This window comes from Myxocyprinus asiaticus, chromosome 45 (genome assembly GCF_019703515.2).
Source record: "Myxocyprinus asiaticus isolate MX2 ecotype Aquarium Trade chromosome 45, UBuf_Myxa_2, whole genome shotgun sequence".
Taxonomy (NCBI): Eukaryota; Metazoa; Chordata; class Actinopteri; order Cypriniformes; family Catostomidae; genus Myxocyprinus; species Myxocyprinus asiaticus.
The window spans coordinates 27,400,731-27,422,203 of record NC_059388.1 but is presented as its reverse complement, the minus strand read 5'-3'; the positions used below and the strand labels follow the sequence as shown (position 1 = coordinate 27,422,203).

Sequence of the window (21,473 nt, the reverse complement as noted above, 5' to 3'; positions counted from 1 at the left end):
CGCTGATGACATGCAACTCTACCTGTCTTTCCAGCCCAACGACACCACAGTGACTGCTCGAATTTCAGCCTGCCTGGCGGACATCTCGGCCTAGATGAAAGAGCACCACCTGCAACTCAACCCAGCCAACCCTGATGTTGAACACAACATCACCGTGCAGCTGGGTGCAACTACAGTAATGCCTTCCAAATCGGTCAGAAATCTAGGGATAACCATCGACAACAGACTAAATTTCACAGACCACATCTCAAAGACCGCAAGATCATGTAAATTTACACTCTACAATATCAGGAAGATAAGACCCTTCCTCTCTGAACATGCCACACAACTGCTTGTCCAGTCACTTGTCATAACTAGACTGGACTACTGTAACGCTCTCATTGCAGGCCTCTCTGCATGTGCAACTAGACCCCTCCAAATGATCCAGAATGCAGCAGCACGTCTGGTCTTTAATGAACCAAAGAGAGCACATGTTACACCACTCCTTGTCTCTCTCCACTGGCTACCGGTTGATGCATGTATCAAATTCAAGGCTCTGATGCTGGCATACAGAACAGTTACTGGGTATGCGCCAGCATACCTAAATTCATTTATGCAGAGCTACGTGCCCACTAGAAGTCTGCGGTCGGCTAAGGAACGTCGCCTTGTTGTACCAACACAAAGAGGCACCAAAACACTTTCCCGGACTTTCAGCTTCATCATACCATGTTGGTGGAACGACCTTCCCAACTCCATCCGTGAAGCTGACTCACTCTCTGTCTTCAAAAAACGACTAAAAACACATCTTTTCCATGAGCACTTAACCAGTCATTAAAAAAAAAAAAAAACATTTCTGTTGCACTTTATTCTGTTTTGAATACTATTATGATGCTAGTGATACTTTGTAATACAACACTTTTCATACCACAGTCTCCAAAATGATTCGCTTATGTTTTCCTCTCTTGTAAGTCTCTTTGGATAAAAGCGTCTGCCAAATGAATAAATGTAAATGTAAATGTATAAAAGGAGCTGGCTCGCAACCATTCATTCAGGTTTTGTGCTGAGGAGCCGAGACAGGGTCCCGGCCATTTCAGCGGGTAGTTCAGTGTTGTGGCAGTAGGGACACAACGTCTCGTTCCATCCATCAGGGAACAGAGGTTACAAAAGTAACCAGGACGTTCCCTATCTGTCACTTTCTCCCCAAAAAAGAGTGGACTCATTCAGCTGGGGGCCATAAGTGTCCACGTTGGGGTGGGGGGTGGGGGGGGGGTCCTTTCCCAAGGGGAAGACACAGCGGAGATCACACCCTGCCCAAAAGGGATGCAATTGTATGGAAATACGTCACATGTTCTTACCGAGTCTTGTCGGCAATGTCGCATGTGGAGAAGTCCCCTTGGTAGTTCCTACCCAGAGGAGACGGAGCTCTACAAACATGGTGTCCGGTGGCAGAGGGAGACTCTGCCCAAGGAAGACGCGGGTTTACCAACGGGGAAACCGTCTCGTGGAAGACACATCACACAGGGTTACATACAGGCAACCAGTGCATGTGGAGCACCTACCCCAGTACAGGGCCTATTAGCACACGTACTGGGTCGGCATCGAATTTCTCCGTGAACTCGCCTGCCACAGGGCTAAGGAGGAAGGATATCCAGGGTCCACGACCTCATGAACACGGCTGGGGGTAAAAAGTGCATCCAGAAGGGAAAAGGTGCTGTATGCAAGCAGTACACCCAGCCAGTTGTCCCGCAAACATACCTGTTCGTACCTGACAACACACGGGATGAAACCAGCTCAACCCGAAGATTGTAGAACCTCGTGAAGGCCCTGGGCGTGATATGCCAAAGCGATGGCGTCAATGACGCAGTGGGCGACCCTCTGTTTGGAGACCTTCAAGGTGGAGGGGGACAGCCGCCCCTCCAGCCTCTCCTGCAGGAAGGAAAGCACCAACCTGACTGCACATCTCTGGGGGTCTTTGCATCGGGAAGAACACCACTTAGTGAACAGACGGCACTTCAAGGCATACAGGCGCCTCGTAGAATGAGCCCTGGCCTGAGAGATCGTGTCTACCACCACGGGCGGTAGGCTACTTAGGACTTCTGCGTCCCTCCCCAAGGGCCAGACATGGAGATTCCAGAGGTCTGGTCACGGGTGCCAGATGGTGCCCCATCCCTGAGAGATGAGATCCCTCCTCAGGGGAATTCGCGAGGGAGGGGCTGTCCTGAGGAGTGTGAATTCCACTCGCCAATTCCCATTGGCCTTTTCTCAAAGATCAGAGGTGTTTGGGGCTCCCAAGGGCGACCCCTAGTGTCACTACATCAACACAACGTCGAGTGAGTGACAGAAAAGGAAAGTGGGTTTACATACTGTATATAAGCCTCTGCATGCACTGTATTGAATTATTACTTGATCCTGATTTATCAATTGCAGCATTATTTCTGAATAGTGTCGTCCTTGGCAACACTGTATAACTAACAGCTCTTATGGAAAACTTGCAGCTATGTTTGTCTTTCAGCAGTCTCTACAAGAAAGCTAATAAAATAATTCCAACCTAAATCAATATTTCATGTCCATGTATTTTTCTGTTCAGTGTCGGTGTCCTGTTTTGCAATATAAACTGGCTGACTGTATATGATCTCTTACTTATTATCATGTCTTTTTTCATGCTTAGAAGATTTCAACCTACCTCGACAGATGACCCCAGCACTCTTGTATATGGTAGCAGCTGCTGACTCCCACTCTACTTGATGGACATTGATACAATGCTAATTCATTCCCAAAACATCTCAAATCTTCCAGCCATATTGGTCCTGAGCCTTGTCCAAAAAAAGCTCTAGTCTTTGCTTCTACGGGAGTCCCACAACCCATTTGTTTACACACCACTGCAGCATCTGTATCATCCCAGCCAACATCACATATTGTTCCTCATCGTCCAGAATAGCATTCCACTCTTCTAGAACATATATTGTCCCAGTTAACCAGTCTAAAATCTAAAGGAAAGGAACAAAACCCCTCAATACATGCGCATTTCAATGTATTCTTGCAACTCATTTTCTAGTATGCAATATCACACAAGCAAGATTGCGGTTAGGATTAGGTTTGCATTAAAATATCAGCACAGCTTCGGCCGTAGGTAATTACAGCTGTGCTGATAATCAGTACATCAGTGTGATTATGAGTGTGATATTGCTAAATATTAAGTAACTTATTTCAAGTTTAGACACAATATGGCCAGTTATGTTGTACAATTTTGCTACACAAATTAAAATAGTTCCAAACAAAATCAAAGCAGGATCAACTGTTGCGTGTCGCCGAGCAATGTGCAGACTACCAGCCTGTCTGGAATGCCACAAACACAGACCAGCTGAGTGATACAAAAGCTGTATCCCAAACGATGCACTATACACTGTGCACTTACTCTATGCACTATGTCATCTATTGTATGAGTTTTCAAAGTGTAGTATTGTCTCAAATAGAATGCTAACAGTTTTTTTTCTGCACGGAATCATTCAAAATGTTTCAGGTGACGGAAGTAATGTTTCAAACACCCGCAATGTGTTTCTGTTAGCTTTAGCATATTAGCCAACCTTAGTTCAACACTTATATATAAAAAAACATACATGGATTTTCATGCAGCGTGGGGTGATTGTAATGTGTTCAACTCACATTTGCAAGGTGCCGTCTTCACAATTGTTTTGTCAGGCCAGTACAACAGCCAGGTAACCCCACCCCTTCCGAAACATAGGGCCAGCCGTGACCGTTAAGTACATTAGGAGTGCAACATTTTAAACTTCGTTATTTAGGTTGAAAAAGTACATCAGAGTACTCATAGTATTCTTCTTTTTGTTGCATTTTCAATGTGAACACTACTCACACTACTTGCACTACAAAATGGCATGCAGAAATATGCAATTTAGGATGCTGCTGAACAGTGAAGCATCAAAGCCCCTCTCCCAGGGGGAGCCTTCAAGGTTAACAAAAAAAACTAAAGTGATGGTACATTGGCATGGAGACCAAAGGCCATTATTTCTGAATGGATGTCAATGGAAGAGATGCTTCAGTATGCTGAATAAACAGCTTTTGTAAGGAAACAGCATGTCACTTTAAATTGACAATCATTCTGGTCATTTTTAACATGTTTTACATAAAATTATCTATTTAGAGTGAAGTTTACTTGTGGAGTTTACTTTGGAAAAATGCTGTTTTAAAAGAGAAGTCATGGACAATTTGCATCAGGTAGGATTCATTGTATGGCTCTATCCATTCATTTGTATGGTATCCACAAACAGTGATTTACTATGATAAACTCAATTCACCATTACACGTTTTCCGATGGTAAAGCCTCGGAGGATGTCTGAACCTCTGGAAGCGTCCCAGGGCTGTTATACGAAATATCAGCACTCTTAAAAAGCAACTTGTACAATCAAATTAGAGGACTGGATCACACACAGCGGCGTATATGCATATGTGCATAGGACCGCCTCAAATTTGTTTGAATCTGTTTGAAAACAGTGATTATTTTCGCAAAAACATTGGTGACACTAGTATCGCTGAAATTACACTTTAGCTTTAAAAGATAAAAAAATGGATTTGGTTACTTTATCTCTACATTCTCTTCCTGTCTAGGTGGGTGATTCTTGAACAGAATAGACAGTAAAGTGGATCAGACTTTATTGAGTCAAACATCTGGCTCTGTGAGACTATTCAGTATATAGTTTGAAGCCCCCTATGCATTTAACAAGATTAATTCTGTATACAATCATAAAAAATAAAACCTCAGCAGTCATTTGAGAGATAGGGGGAAGATTGAAAAATGTTTTCTCTAGGCTTACAAAGATCCACATTCTCTATATTCAGGTTCTGTGAGACAGAGAGAAAATAATGAGAACACTGTATCCATCTACCTCGACGATTATTCCAGCATCATTTACATGGGTACAGTTATGTGTTCCCCATCCATTTAAACTGCAGTCCTTCAGTGATGTTTCATTCCCCATACATTGAACATTATCCTCCATATTGGTCCTGAACTGTGTCCAAAATAGGTATATTTCTTTGCTTCAGCACCGGGTGGACACCCCACTTCTCTACACCCCATTTCAGCATCTGTAGAATCCCAGTCATGTGGACACACTGTTCCCCACTGATCATTATGAAGAACCTCCACCCTCCCAGAACAACTGCCATTATCTATCCAGACATTAGCTAATTCCCGATTAGAAGAGAGAAGGAGAAAGACACAGTATACTAACTGCAAACCTGATCAAATTACAGTTCTACTAATAAATGTACATGCTCTTTGCAGAATCTGCAACATGTTTAACATTTAAAAAAAAAAAAAAAAAAAAAAAGAGGATCATAAAAAATACAAAATGCTGCAAGCAGTCACTGATCCTAAAGGAGGCAACACTTAATGTTAATAACCAAGGGTATGTAAACTTCTCTAAAGGATAATTTGGGTAAGTTTATATACTTAATCTGTTATGCAACTTCTTCAGGGTAGTAGTACTAAGTAAAAAATAAAAGACAATTTGTTTGATTTGTCATTTATCAAAAATGCTAGACTTCTTACAGATTCTGCCAGGGGTGTAAACACAATGTAATGTAAGCACAATGTAATGTAAACTTATAGTTGTTATGTGGGTATGATGCTTCAGTTCCCTTTCGATTCAGTTCGACGACCAAGTTGAAACCCTTGTATAATAATGCCAGTCTTCTGATTGGCAATGGTTATTTGAGCTCTGCCCCTTTTGGTGCGCAGTCGGCCTACATACATTAAGCGGGCGCTCAATCACCATTACTTCAGATTTTTGTTCCTTCACAACTACAAACATTCGACTTCACCTAGGAAACCCTTTCCGCTTTGCTGTCGAGATACAACTTCAGCAGACGGTTATTCTCTGCGAGACATGAACAGGACGACTCGTCGCCTGTGTTCTTGCGCCTGCAGCGAGTAGGATTACTGCTCCCCTGTGTGTTCCATTGTATCCTTTCATATGCAACATATATTGTATTTCATTTACAGGCTTTTTCACAAAAAAGAGCCGCTTGCGAGCAACGTGTCTTTTTAAATATGTTGTTCCGCAAGTGTTTGAATGTGAGCGGCCATCAGAACATAAGTCTCAGGATACTTTGCTCAAGATTCGCCCTCATTCTGAGGGATGATTCCACCTCTTGCACCCTCCTACACACCTCCACTGTGTTAGATCCAAGGGTCCACATGAGGGGTCACGGCGGGGGTACGAGGTTGAGCTGGATGGATTTGAGGAGGATCTCATGCTGGCACAAACCCTGCAAACCTCTCAATCTTCAAACGCAGCATCCTCGCCGGTACGATGTGTGAGTGATGAGTTCCAGCCCTCTGTGGGAACGCACAGCCTCGTCAGGTTTGGCAGTTCTGACGATGGGGATGACACATGTCTCTCGCAGCCTCAGAATACAGACGAGTGGTCCATGGAGGATGCTGCCACCCCTCCCCCCAGCGAGGGTGAGGTGTGTGCACAAGCCACTGATAAAGAGCTGATTCGACAGTCCAGCTGCCATCAAATGATGACCTCCGTGTTAACTCGCCCCATGAAGTGTTGGCGTTAGAGTCAGAGGACCACGGTTAAAAACCAGATGTCGACTCAAGCTGACACGTACCATGACAGAGTCATGGATGTGATACGAAATTTCGTGATTGCCTCAGGAGGGCACTGCAGGTCATAAAAAAAGTCACCAGTTACTCAGTCTATGACTCACCTCTCTACTTCGGGTTAGCACTAGGCAGAGAAGCCAGCCCCTGCTGCTCCGGCTCTGCCAAAGTCAGCTGAGCCATCAAAGAAGCCACGCAAAGAACCGTGTGTTCGATTAAAGAATGTTCTCACAAGAAACAGAAATGCGCTCGCTGCTCGAGATGCACATTTGGATGCTACTCATCCCTGCCGAATACGCCGGGATGGTAGACAAATGCGTTTCTGTGTGTTGTGTTCAAGAATCTCTCATCTCTCATCACAAGAAGCAGAAATGAGCCCGCTGGTCGAGGTGAGCATATTCACATGCTGCTGGTCCCCGCCGGGTATGTCGGGATGGTAGACAAATATGGCTATGTGTGTGTTGTTCACATATACTATGTGGTTCTGAGTGTGTTGATCACATTTACTATGTTATTACACAATAGAGAAAGTGCTTGTTGCATCCACTCTCGCCGCACTTGCTCGAGACATACATTTACACACGGTTCATTTTCACTCTCTGCTTGAGATTGCTGGGAGATTATGCATATGTGGTTTCTGTGTGATTATGTCCAGATAAAATATATTCTCACAAAAGCAAAAAGCGCTCGTGCTCTGTTCACTCTCCTCCCAGCTGGTGTTCACCAGGATGTCTCGCATATGTTGTTTTTGTGTGATTGTGTCCACATAACAATGTAGTGCTACCTGTTCGCTGCCTGTTTGAGATGCACGTATTTATGCACTGCTAATTCCCCACCTAAGGTCACCAGGATAATGCACAAATGTGTTTCTGTGTTTTGTGTTCACATAGACACTTAACACACACACATACACACTATATCAACCGCTCCTCTGTGATGAGCATCATTCTGTCTCCTATAGCAAGCCCGCTGTCTCGCAGCATGGATGCACGGCGAGCCCTCACTTGAACCCTGCTTGTCAGTCTATCACACCCCACACATTTTGATAAACCGCTTCCCTGTGGCGAGCAGCGCGCTGTCTCCTGTAACGAGTGAATCAATAAGACTGCCGTCTCGCTGTGCGCGATCCCTAATGGGCATGTCAGTATATCTGCCCAAATTTCAGTGTCTATTCCAGTTCAAACTGGGGAAAGCATGTCCATTAAAGTCTTTTCAGAAGATATGGGTTTTATGGAGGCAGTATCCGCCATCATACTGTTAGGTCTGTTACACATGAGACCTCTCCAGTATTGGCTCAAATGACGTACCACAACGCATGCGCATTGGGGTAACTCGCCACTGACTGGCTGCATTAGCACCTTTGATAGTTCTGGCCTTCTATCAGCAAGGTGTTATGCTGGGTGAAGTATTCAGATGAAAAGCGGTGACCACGGACATGTCCAACAAAGGTTGGGGAATGGTGTGCGATGAGCACTCAGCTTTTGGCACCTGAACAGGTGCAAAGCGAGTGTGGCATATCGACCCCCTAGAACTACTGGCTGTCTTTCTAGCCTTGAGGGCCTTTCATTCTGACATTGTGAATCACCATGTTCTGATTCATTCGGACAACACAACTGTAGTGGCGTACATAAATCGCCAGGACAGAATCAGATCGCCACAATTAATGAGTATGACACAATGCCTCCTCCAATGGAACGGGTGTCATCTCCTCTCCCTACATGCGACACATCCCACAGTGCCTGAATTTTGTGGCAGATCTGTTGTCACGCCAGGGAGCGCTACAGAAATACTCAAACCAGCCCATCTGGCACCAACAATCATCCATGCGATTATCTAATCAGTCAATCATGTAGCAGCAGTGCAGTGCATAAAATCACACAGATACAGGTCAGGAGCTTCAGTTAATGTTCACATCAACCATCATAATGGGGAAAAAATGTGATCTCAATGATTTGGGCTGGTTTGAGTATTTCTGTAACTACTGATCTCCTGGGATTTTCACATACAACAGTCTCTAAAATTTACTCAGAGTGGTACCAAAAACAAAAAAACATCCTGTAAGCAGCAGTTCTGTAGACGGAAATGCCTTGTTGATGAGAGAGGTCAACAGAGAATGGCCATTCTGGTTCGCACTGACAAAGTCTATGGTAACTCAGATAACCACTCTGTACAATTGTGGTGAGAAGAATAGTGCCTCAGAATGATGTTCTGAGATGTGGGTTGGTGCTCTTTTGGCGGCACAAGGGGGGCCTTTGAAAATGTATTCAAATTATCATCAGAATATAGTCACAAGGAAGTATGTATTTAAGGGTTTAGCTCACGGCTACAGATGACCCCAGCGTCTTCTATATGTTCACAGTTATGTATTCCCCATCCATTAAATGTACATTCCATCAGTTTAGTGTCACTTGATTTACAGTGTAAATTATCCATCCATATTTGTCCTGAGCCTTGTCCAAAATATCCATCAGTCTTGACTGCTATAAAATCCCCACAGCCTATTTCTCTACACACCACTGCAGCTGTCATGTCTAGAGGTGTTCATGTTCATGTTTCCATGTCATGTTTTGTTAATGTTTTTTATTTTGAAATGTAGTTCCATGTCATGTTATTTCCTGTTTCATTGTCATGTGATCTTGTCATGTGTTTCCCATGTTCATGTGTCTTGTTCCTATTGGTTCATAGCCTTGTTATTAGTTCTGTTATGTCATTGGTTCATAGTCATTGTCTTGTTATCTTGTTTATAGTTCTGTCTGTTCATTGGTTGATGTTTCCCTTGTCCATGTATTTAAGTCTCATGTTTCCATTGTATCAGGGTCAGGTATTGTTTGTGCTGGTGTGCTAAGGTCAAGTCATGCTCATGTTTAGTGTCAAGTTTGTTTGGTTTCATGTTTCTGGATTTACCACGAATGTAAGGAATAAACTGAACTTGGGTGCACATCATCATCGTCTGCCTGTCATTGCCAGTCGACGTTACAACAGCATCTAATGGACCCCAGTAATCATCACACACTGTTCCCCTTGTTCCATTATAGAGAACAGCCGCTCTTCCAGAACAAGAGTTCTGCTCCAAAATAAGCAACTGATGTTACTTCTATAATAATCCCACAGCCCATCTCTCTACACGCAGCATCTGATGGATCCTTATCACACACTGTTCCCCATGTTCCACTATGAAGAACCTCCATTCGTCCAGAACAACGGTCAAAACCATTTACTAACCTCACAGAAAAAGCTTTGAATGGAGGTCCATTTCCTAAATCTGTATGTAACAGAACATGTCATACACAGTCATCTAGTATTTGACATAAGCAGTGACCTGGGACAACATTTCATACCAAGTAATACCAGCAGTACTACTGAGAGTAACTTTATAATAAGAACAACTGTGTGCGTATGTGTATGTTTCTTCATACCCAGCAGGAGAATCAGCCACAAGGTATGTAGCATTGTGCCTGAAAAGAAAAGAAACATAATTACATTGATTGATTTCCCTCATAAATCAGCATCCAGTAAATGTCAGGGTCTTGCAGTGGCTGATTTTTATGGTTCAAAACATTTCAGCAATTTTTTTTTGGCAGCACCCCAGCTGAACCCAAGCAAAAACATATTTGCGCAACACTAAAGTATATCACCATCATCAACATATTTATTATTTATGACGAAAAATCCTGTTTTAATACACTTTGGTTTAGTACCTTAGTATTAAAGGAATAGTTAAAATTCTGTCAGCATTTACTCATCCTCACATTGTTACAATGCTGTGACTTTTTTCTTCAGTGGAACACAAAAGAATTTGTTATGCCGTATGTTATTCCCAGTAACCATGCACTTTCATTGCATATTTTTCCATACAATGCAAGTGAATGGTGACTGGTGTAATTCTGCCTAACATTTCCTTTTGTGTGCTATTTAAGAAAGGCATATGGTTTTGGAACAACATGAGTGTGAGGTAATAATGACATATTCTTCATATTTGGGTGAAGTATCCATATAAAAGTATTTACTACTTCAGTATTTACAATTTACACAATGTTTTTATGAACAAAAAAGACAAAGAGAAACTGTAAATAAGTTTTGATAAGCATTTGAGGCAAACAAAATAAACTCAGAAATATTTACACATGTCATTATAAGATAAAACACATTAATAAACTACAGGCAACGACTCATTATACGATTTCTTTCACCTGTTAAAATTAAACTCCTTTTCTGCAGTGTCTTCATCTTCAAGATGGTGTGGGATTAAGTCAAGGAGACTGTCAGGTGTTTTTATCTGACTTGCAATTCTCAGCTCCTCCTCTCTGAGTACCTTAAAAAACTATCATCTATCATCATCATTCTCAAAGTGAATTCTTGCAGTCTAACCACTTTTAGAATCATTGAGAAAAATATATAATTCACCTATAACCCAATAAATTATTAGCCATGAAACCAAATGTGAACTCAAATACCTCTGTGTGAGCAAAATATTGGTCGTCATGGCCCTGATAGAGACATCTATTTGTTGCATATGTTTTCATCTTATAGGTGTCAATTTGTCTGCAGAACATTGCTGTTTGATGTTAGAACAACATTCAACTGATGTTTTCATGCATTTGTGATTTAAAATGTGAATCAACTTAAATAGACATATTTACTAACTATGCTGAAATGTTGATAGGTATGACATGATTCAACATCCTATACTTTGATTTAAACTAATTAAAACTAATAGGATGGCATTGCAATAACTGAATGTAAAGTCTTTCAAGGTTTAAGAAAACAAAATTTTGCTGTGTGCTTTTTCTCATCATACATACTCATCAAATCTGTCAGTACTGAAATATCTCAATGGGATCACAGCCAGTTTTATCGAACATACTTGAGTAAATTTGGAGCAACATATAATGGGGGGGGGGGGGGGGGAGTCTAAATTCATGAACACTAGAACAGTTTGTTACAGACTTCTGTAGCTCAGACATCCCTGTGTAATGATTAGAACAGTACTGTCATTTAATGAATCTATGATTGAGGAGTTCCTTACATTTCTCATCAAGTAAGATTGTCCAATGTAACCTAAGCCTCCAAGGAAAGATCCTAGTTGTTTGTACTTTACGGAGCTCATCTCGTTTCCCTGTAAACAAATTGGGTAAGTATCATTCAAACATCCTGCTGACTTTCCCTTAGGAGGGAGGATTTGCATGTTTTTTTATTGGATTAGTCACTTGATTGTGAGAGTCACTATAACCAGAAAAACATGTGTGTTAATAGTGAGAAAGAGACAGACACAGTGTGTGTGGTGTCAAGCCTCGGAGAGGCATTTATTGGAAACAACAATAAACGTAAAATTCTTCCCAGGCCCGTTGCAAGCGTGAGGGGAAGGCGGCCCGGCATCTAGCCCGTCGGCGGCAACGTGAGCTGTTCACCCCCCGAAGACTCATTAACGCGTCCGGGGGTCCGAAGAGCGGGTCCGGCAGCACACCATCTCGTCCAGCTCCGAACTCTCCCAGTTCTGGTCCTGGGCGTGCGAGAATGCCAGTGTGTGCACGTGGAGATTTGAAGCCGGCTCCGAGAAGAGGTGCGCTCTGCGTTTTAAAGACAGCGGTTATGAAGCACTATCCCCTTCAGGTGTGCTTCGTTCGTCGCTGACTAAACTAGGCTTATTAATTATGAACCTCTTCTCGCTCTCCCGCCCAACTCCCGTCTTGAGCCTGGCTGAAGGGCAGCCCTAAGAGGCGGGGCGACGATGACGAGCAGGAGGGGCGGATCATTCCGCCAAAATGTCTCTCTCTATTCTCTACTTTCAGTATCATTTACCACACACCATTATATGTACAGTTCCCTCACCCTCATCTTTTGATGACTTCTTTAATGTGTTATTTACTGGGTAACAGAAAACAAAAACACAGCACCTAGATGAAACATTACAAATTATACAAATAACATCTACATTAGTTGGTGAATCTTTTGATTAAAACCGGAATTTAGGTTATTTTGTTGCTATTGGTGTTTTCTAGGGTGAACAACTGAAAACTGTTAAATATAGCAAAAAAAAAAAAAAAAAAAAAACACACACAACACAGACTGACTGACTGCAAGGGCATCTCCTGTGTACGACCCTTTTCAGGTCCCCCCACAGATTTTCTATAGGATTCAGGTCTGGGCTCTGGCTGGGCCATTCCAAAACATTAATCTTGTTTGTTTTTTTTTGTTGTTTTTTTTTTTTTTTTTTGCACTGAAGCCATTCTTTTGCTGATTTGGATGTGTGCTATGGATCATTGTCGTGCTGAAAGGTCAAAGATCTCTTCGTTTTCAGCTTTCTAGCAGATGCCAGAAGTTTATGTGCCAAAATTGACTGGTACTTGGAGCTATTCATGATTCCCTCCACCTTCACTAAAGCCCCAGTTCAAGCTGAAGAAAAGCCGCCCCAAAGCATGATGCGTCCACCACCATGCTTCACTGTGGGTATGGTATTCTTTTGCTGATGTGCTGTGTTGTTTTTGCCCCAAACATACCTTTTACAATTTTGGGCAAAAAGTTCAATCTTGGTCTCTTCAGACCATAACACATTTCCCATATGGTTTTAGGGGACATGATATAGGTTTTTGCTGGGCTTGGATGTTTTTTTTTTTTTGTTTGTTTTTTTGTTTTTTTGTCAGAAAAGGCTTGGTCTTGCCACCCTACCCCATAACCCAGACAGATGAAGAATATGGGAGATAGTTGTCACATGTAGGGAGCAACCAGTACTTGCCATAAAGAGCTGCAGCTCCTTTAATGTTGCTGTATACCTCTTGACAGCCTCCCTGACCAGTTTTCTCTTTGTCTTCTCATCAATTTTGGATGGACGTCCTGTTCTTGATAATGTCATTGTTGTGCCATACTTTCTCCACTTGTTGATGACTGTCTTCACTGTGTTCCATGGTATATCTAATGCCTTGGAAATGTTTTTGTAGCCCAGAGCCTATTTGATCAGCCTGAGCAATACCTTTCAACAATGAGATCCTGTTGATGCTTTGTAAGCTCTTTGTGGCCCACGGCTCTTGTAGTAGCATGCAACCAAGAAGATGTCAGAAAAATCCTACAAGAACAGCTGAGATTTATTTGGAGTTAATCAGAGTCACTTCAGGTGAAGACAGGTGTGTACTATTTCATATGAGCTTGATGATTGGTTGATTCTGAACACATACTCAAACAAAACACATACCCAATTATAAAAGGGTGTGCACACTTATGCAGTTAAGTTATTCTAAGTTTTCAATTTTTTTTCTCTGAAATGTGTCACTTTGGTTTTCAGTGGCATTACATAAGTTGTAATTTTTACATTAAAGGTGCAAAAAGTCTGATATGATTTATCTTTGTTTAATTTTTTACATCCCAAAAACCTGCTGTTTTAACAGGGGTGTGTAGACTTTTTATATCCACTATATATATATATATATATATATATATATATATATATATATATATACACACACACACACACACACACACACACACACACACACCGATCAGCCACAACATTAAAGCCACCTGGCATTCTGAGATGATATTCTTCTCACCAAAATAGTACATAGCGGTTATTTGAGTTACCATAGACTTTGTCAGTTCAAACCAGTTTGGCCATTCTCTGTTGACCTCTCTCATCAACAAGTCATTTCCATCCACAGAACTGGATGTTTTTTGGTTTTTGCCACCATTCTGAGTAAATTCTAGAGACTGTTGTGTGTGAAAATCCCAGCAGATCAGCAGTTTCAGAAATACTCAAACCAGTCCATCTGGCACCAACAATCATCCATGCGATTATCTAATCAGCCAGTCATGTGGCAGCATATGAATATGATGTATTTGAATTATCTGAAGTATATTATTAATTATATTTATAGTTATTTTAATTATTATATACTAAATTATCTTTATCTGGGGGACTCGTAAATACAGTGTGTGACTCTTAAACTTTTAAGTAAATGTTGGGCTATTTAGTTTTTATACAATGGGATAAATTAGCTTTTTATTATAAGATTAATTTTCGAAAAGTTACTAATGATACTAATTTCAGTAAACAAATTTTAATGCTGGTTTTGATAATGCATTTGTGTGCTTTAATATACAATACCAAAATTGATTCAACTGCCTGCTGAAATTCCCCAATTCTCTTTCTTATAAAACACTGAATAGTCCTTTTTCAAATCCCTTTATGTCTGACATTTGTTACCTAGTCTCTCAACCCGAGTCTCTCTCTCTCTCTCTCTCTCTCTCTCTCTCTCTCTCTCTCTCTCTCTCTCTCTCTCTCTCTATCTCTCATTCTTGAAATGGGCTGTGAATTTGCATTGCTCATGTTAAGCACCTTTATACTGTGTGATTATTGTGTTTCACAGCAGAGCTTTCTTTTTTTTAAAGAAACTTGGTAGATCTGAGAAGCTAACCAGGGGATAGGAGAGTGCTCTGCTGTTTTAAGAGTCAGAACTTTTTAGTGTGGTCCCTACTGATAAAAAAAAAAAAAAAAAAAAAAAAAAAAAAAAGCACAAGGAAATATAAAAGTAACCAAAAAGTCCATGAATAAAGGTCAACTCAACTATTCCAAGTGAACAAATTAGTCATTCATATTTCCTTTGAATGAACAGTTTGCATATTTATGTTAGGTTGAAATAGTCACTTGGTTGTTGTAGCAAACATATCTGATTTCCTAGATAACATTTTGTTTACCGCATTCTGTTCTGATCTAAAAATATACCACACATGGCATGGCACAAAACAAAACTTTCAGTTTAAGAGCATCTAAACTATCTTAAGCATTTAATGTATTGCAAAATGTGTTTACATTTTGAAAATATAAAATGTAAATTTGTTAGTTCACATTTATATTAATCAGGAAACCTCTGGATTACAGCAGATGTTCAGGTTGAATGGGTGTGGTCTAGGGTGAAGTAGTGGAAAGTACAGTAGTGAGTATAACTGTCACATACAGCACTTTACAAACCGACTGACACAATTCTAAATGAAGGAGGTCACAAAGAACCATCTAAACAGGATTTACAGGCAAGACATTACCATATATATAATATATTATCTTTGTTTTCAAATTAATTTGTTCATTTGTGTAATTATGTGTTTTTTTAATTGATGAATTGATGTGCAAATCATACTGAATTACATAGACTACAGTTAACATTTTTGTTTGATAATTTAGCACATTCTAGACTGAACTGAATAGTCATGAAATTTATAGTGGAGACCGAGGCTAGTTGTCACAAGGGCTATATCAGTTAGATTTAGAATCAAAAGTCCATCTGCGCAAATGTGTGTGCTTTCTCTAGCAGAGGTTTGTATGTTGGTTTCAAACTCCTAGTTCAAAACCCTCTTAAATTATATTTTTGTTTTGTTTTTTTAATTCTATCCTCCAAAATCTATTTCCACTATTATCATATTTTCTGTTATAGCTCTTGGGTAAACAAGTAAACATAACCAAACCACAATGGTATTCATTAAGGCAAGGGTCAACTATATAATGAAGGCAGATTTTACAGAAAGGTTTAAATGTGGTCTAGGACAAAGGTATTTTTCATGAAAATCAGGTCAGGGCATGTTGTCACTTTTTTATCAGGGCAGGTTGTCACATGTTTTATATGTCATGAATTTATACAGTTTTACAATTTTCATATTTGTCTTACCTTTTCCATTTTGTTGTTTCATGAATTATGCTTCATAATGGTTTCAATTTTAAAACTTTCCTAAAAAGCCTATCATAGGCTGTTTAATGCAGGCATAGACGTAGAGGAAATTAATAGTAATTTTGAAACATATGCATAAAATCATGACCACTCATGTGAGATGAAGCATCCAGTCATATCAGTAACCTTATAAAAGCTCTTTTATTCTACATGGAGCAGGGGAACCTCATGGGGGCAGCCATGTTAGGATCACATGACCAGCTGAATACTACTCAATTTAGTAGCTGCCCTGTTATTGGACACTTTCATTCATGGATTAAATTAATTGCAGTTTACAGTGCATAGTGAATTTCTACAATGTCATTGGTAACTGAAACTACTGTGTTTGAATTTTTGCAGCATCCAGGCCACTAGGTGTCAGACAATGTAAGCCACTTCGACATACTTCAAAAAATTACTGAGTGCACCTTTAAAGGAATATTCCGGGTTCAATAGGCCTTTATCCCACTTCTTCGTTCACAGAGTGGAAGCTTCGCTTAGCGTAAAACAACTTCCACCGCAGTCTGTTTCAATGGCAGTACCCACAGCTCAGAATTATGGCCTATTTTATGTACAATTCATTAAAAAAACTTAATCTAAACAGACCTACCTCACCGTACAATCATAACTCAGGGATGATGAAGTAAAGAAAAATGGCATCATGTTTTATTATTTTAAACAGGATGTATGTGAGCAGGAAACACTTCACAGAGTATAAGTATATTTTTTATTAGAGGAATGCAAGAATATATATAAACATGAGTACCTTTACACTTTAAAGAGCATTAGAACAAGACAGGGGTATGCAGTAAGTCACAAAAAAAGACATATATTCTGAGTAAAGATAATACAGAGTATTTGCGATGATAATGATCACATTGCTTTCATGTACTTGTTATAATCTCCATGTATGATATAAGATCCATTTAAAAATGTTCAAATAAAGAAACATTTCCATCCCAGAATCTAATTACAGAAAATAACAGGTTAATCATTGTAATTGGGGGGTTATACTCTTGTGGTTTGAGTACGATGATTGGGGAAGCGTCCACTCGCGAGTCGCGACTGAATGCAATGTAAATAAAACACAAAGATGAAAATGTCCCAGTGTCTACAACTATATTTATAATAGTGAAAACAACGACAATAAAACACTTAAACGGTGTCTCTTCAAACTTGAGATGAGCACAATAATCCTCTGGGAGTGAGCTGGAAAGCACACACAGCTCCTCATGAACTGGGAAAACTTTGCACTGATAATCGCCTCACTCAGATACTATTACACATTAAAGTGCTCGATAGCACACGGTGAAGTGCTGTGTTATTCTAAAGTAAAGATTAAATGGCTGATGTTTACTGCCAAGTGCATCCAAGTTGGCTTAATTTATTTATAAAAACTGTGATCGTCCATTGACAGATCGATGGGCAGATGTCTGATTACGCTACTATTCGGAGCCAGATGTGATGACACGCGGACTGTGATAAAGGCATAGCTCCATGGTTAAAGGCCTATTCAATACAATCCTTTTCTTAAAAAAAAAAAAAAAAAGATAAAAAATTGAAGTTACAGTGAGGCACTTTCTGTCAGGACCAGTCAATAAGGACCCAGAGAATAAAAGATAATGTTCAGTGCTTTAATGAAATCCAAGAATGACAATAAAGTCAACACACACACATTGTGAAAAGCAAAGCAGAGCAGGAGGCAGCTGAAGGGGAATGGATCAGAGAAGCGACAGGGGAGAGATGGAAAACAACAGCCGGTGGAGTGAAAGGGAAACCAGGTGAACCAAGGTGGGAAGGTGAGCGGGGTGGGTCTGCTGAAACCGGGTAAGGAAGGCAACGATGAGGAGGAATGACTGGGCGCTGAACACAGAAACACAGAAACAAAACAGTGGGAAACAGACTGACGAGAGACCAAACAGTAACTAGGTATACAATCTGGCACAAGACAGCAAACACAAGGGCATTATAAAGGGGAAGGGAAACAAGGAACAGGTATGGCTGATCGGGATAGCGAGCCCGCCAAACTGCAAGCATGCGGGATAGCAAACAAACAAAGACACGTGGGGAAAGCGGGAAGCACGACATAACAGAATGACTCACCAACCAGAGATCCTGACACTTACAATGGAAGTGAATGGGGCCAATTTTTGGAGTATTTAAAGGCAGAAATGTACTGGCTCCCATTCACTTTCATTGTAAGTTCATCAAGGGAAACCATTTTTTATTTTTTTAAAGAAAAGGAGGGGCAAGTCAAAATTATTTTTGTGGTAATCAATATTATGCCACAAATGCCGTCAGTTGAGCTTAATTTATGTTGAACCCTAAATATTCCTTTAAAGAGAAGTGTAGATTTTGTTTTGGTGGAGGTGAAAACTTACGCCACTGTATTCTATTGTGACAAATTACCCCATGTAGTTTGACAACATGCTGACATTTAAAAGCATCTAAATCACCTGATTTCACAACTTTAACAAGTTTTCAAGTTGCTAATTATGTTTTCATTGCTAGAGGGCAAATGTAAATTCATTGTGCCATAATTGTGCCTAATAAACCTAATAAATCAGTTGATTGTCTGCAATTTAAAATTACATTAATTCACCACAGATTAATAATAGCTATCCTATATGAGAGAGGAACATAGGACAAAGCAATACATGTTTTGTGTGAGAATTCTTGATAGAGTAAACCAAGGAATATGTCATATCTAATATCACATTAAATATATTTACAGCCAATATGTTGTGGTCCATGCAACTAATTTTGCTTCTGGGTAAGGACACCTACATTATACATTGAAACAAAACTCAATCTCTCGACTCAACCTTTTTCTTAAAATAAACACATAAAAATGTCATTCAACAATAATACCTTCCAAATTAAGGGTCTATGAAAAAAAATATCTGCATCTATGATTCCCTAACATGATTAGGCTGCACAACTGCGACTAGTGGAAATGAAATCAGACTGGTGAATGGCAATAACTCTTGTTCTGGGAGAGTGGAGGTTCTCCATAATGGAATATGGGGAACTGTGTGTGATGATTACTGGGATCTATCAGATGCTGCAGTGGTGTGTAGAGAGATGGGCTGTGGAGATGTTATAGAGGCAAAGTCAGTTGCTTATTTTGGACAAGGAACAGGACAAATATGGATGGATAATGTCAACTGTTTAGGAACTGAGTCAGCTCTAAAGAGCTGCACATTTAATGGATGGGGAATACACAACTGTTATCATTATGAGGACGCTGGGGTGATCTGTCAATGTGAGTCCTAAATATTCATAGAACTGCAGTATAGATTTGATATTGTATTTTAGGAATTATAAATTGTTTAAGACCTATAGTACATGAACAATTCGTATATTAATGAAATGCTTGTTCTTTCAAATAAAAAAAAATATTGTTCTGAATGGTGACAGCTTTTGTAGTGGAAGAGTGAAGGTTTACTGTAACAGAATACATTTCTATTCTTTTACCGTTTTTTCTTCTTTTTTAAATTAGCCCTGGTTAGGTTGGTAAATGGAATCAACACTTGTTCTGGACGATTGGAGTTTCTCTATAATGGAACATGGGGAACAGTGTGTGATGATTCTTGGGATCTATCAGATGCTGCAGTGGTGTGTAGAGAGATGGGCTGTGGAGATGTTATAGAGGCAAAGTCAGTTGCTTATTTTGGACAAGGAACAGGACAAATATGGATGGATAATGTCAACTGTTTAGGGACTGAGTCAACTCTAAAGAGCTGCACATTTAATGGATGGGGAATGCACGACTGTGTTCATTCTGAGGATGCTGGGGTGATCTGTCAATGTGAGTCCTAAATATTCATAGAATTAAAATTTAGTTATGATGTACATTTGTATTTAAGAATGCTAGAGGATCTGAGTGCCACATAGAATGTAACATTGCATAACAACTTAGACTATTCCAAAAACAACCAATAACCCTTCAACATTCTTTTGTCTTTATATTTTTAATGTGGAAAATAGCTGTCAAGTTGGTGAATGGTGACAACATTTGTTCTGGACGAGTGGAGGTTCTTCATGATGGTCAGTGGGGAACAGTGTGTGATGACGGCTGGGACCTATCAGATGCTGCAGTGGTGTGTAGAGAGATGGGCTGTGGAGATGTTATAGAGGCAAAGAGCAGTGCATATTTTGGACAAGGTTCAGGATCCATATGGTTGGACGATGTACAATGTACAGGGAGTGAATCTACACTGAAAAACTGTTCATCAATGGGATGGGGTGTACACAACTGTGGGCATCAACAAGATGCTGGAGTCATCTGCCAATGTGAGTCCTAAATATTCATGGAAGTAAAATTTTGTTGTGATGTACATTTATGTATTTAAGAATACTAGAAGGTCTGAGTGCAACAAAATGACATAAAACTATACCAGAATACCCCCAAAATCCTATGACACTTCAAGGTTATTTTTAAAAAGTTGATGTTTTTGATAATGATCCAGAAAAATGGAAGAATGCCAGAGGAATGGGAAACAAGCTAAAATAAGGCTATTATGGCATCATGTTTTCAGTTAGATTGTAACGTAATGTAATGGTTTAATGTAAATCATTGGGAGATTTTTACATTTCAATCTTAAATATCTTAAAAACTATACGGTACCTTTAAATGGAGTCAGTATGTCAAGAAAATTGAAAAAAAGAGAAAGAAGAAAAACAGAATTCCATTCATGTCTAGCAAGCTCTGTAATGACATCATGACATTATGCACAGACATTGAGTAGATTACACTCCCAACACGTTTTAGTTAGTACCAGTTTAAGTAAGATAATATGGCAAAAAGAAACTACTACTACTACTATTGCTACTACTACTACTACTACTACTACTACTAATAATAATAATAATAATAATAAACTGAATAGATACATTTTACATTTATAACATGGATAGATCTGACCCTGAATTTTAATTGGATGCGCCATGTTTGAAGCAGTTATAAAATGACCATAAATATACACCAGGCATAGCATATTCTGTATTAATGCGCCATGTTTCTATGTTAAATAGCAACCACAAACAGCCTATAGTTAGGAAAAATAACTATATAACTATATTACACCATGGTTAATTGCATTAAAACTATGGCCAATAAACATGGTTACTACAATATTACTACCATGGTTAATTTTAGCCGGATCAAACCT

General features: G+C 39.9%; 1 protein-coding gene across 1 annotated transcript in view; it reads left to right on the top strand.

Moving 5' to 3' along the window:
• Positions 1-5,885: 5,885 nt before the first annotated feature.
• The window catches only part of LOC127434951 (deleted in malignant brain tumors 1 protein-like), a 50,168-nt gene continuing 34,580 nt past the window's right edge, over positions 5,886-21,473 (top strand). The window contains exons 1-5 of the mRNA XM_051687996.1: positions 5,886-5,929; positions 6,183-6,463; positions 19,232-19,564; positions 19,802-20,114; positions 20,222-20,595. Of these exons, the coding sequence (XP_051543956.1) occupies positions 5,886-5,929; positions 6,183-6,463; positions 19,232-19,564; positions 19,802-20,114; positions 20,222-20,595 (1,345 nt within the window). The remainder of the gene's footprint in view (positions 5,930-6,182; positions 6,464-19,231; positions 19,565-19,801; positions 20,115-20,221; positions 20,596-21,473) is intronic.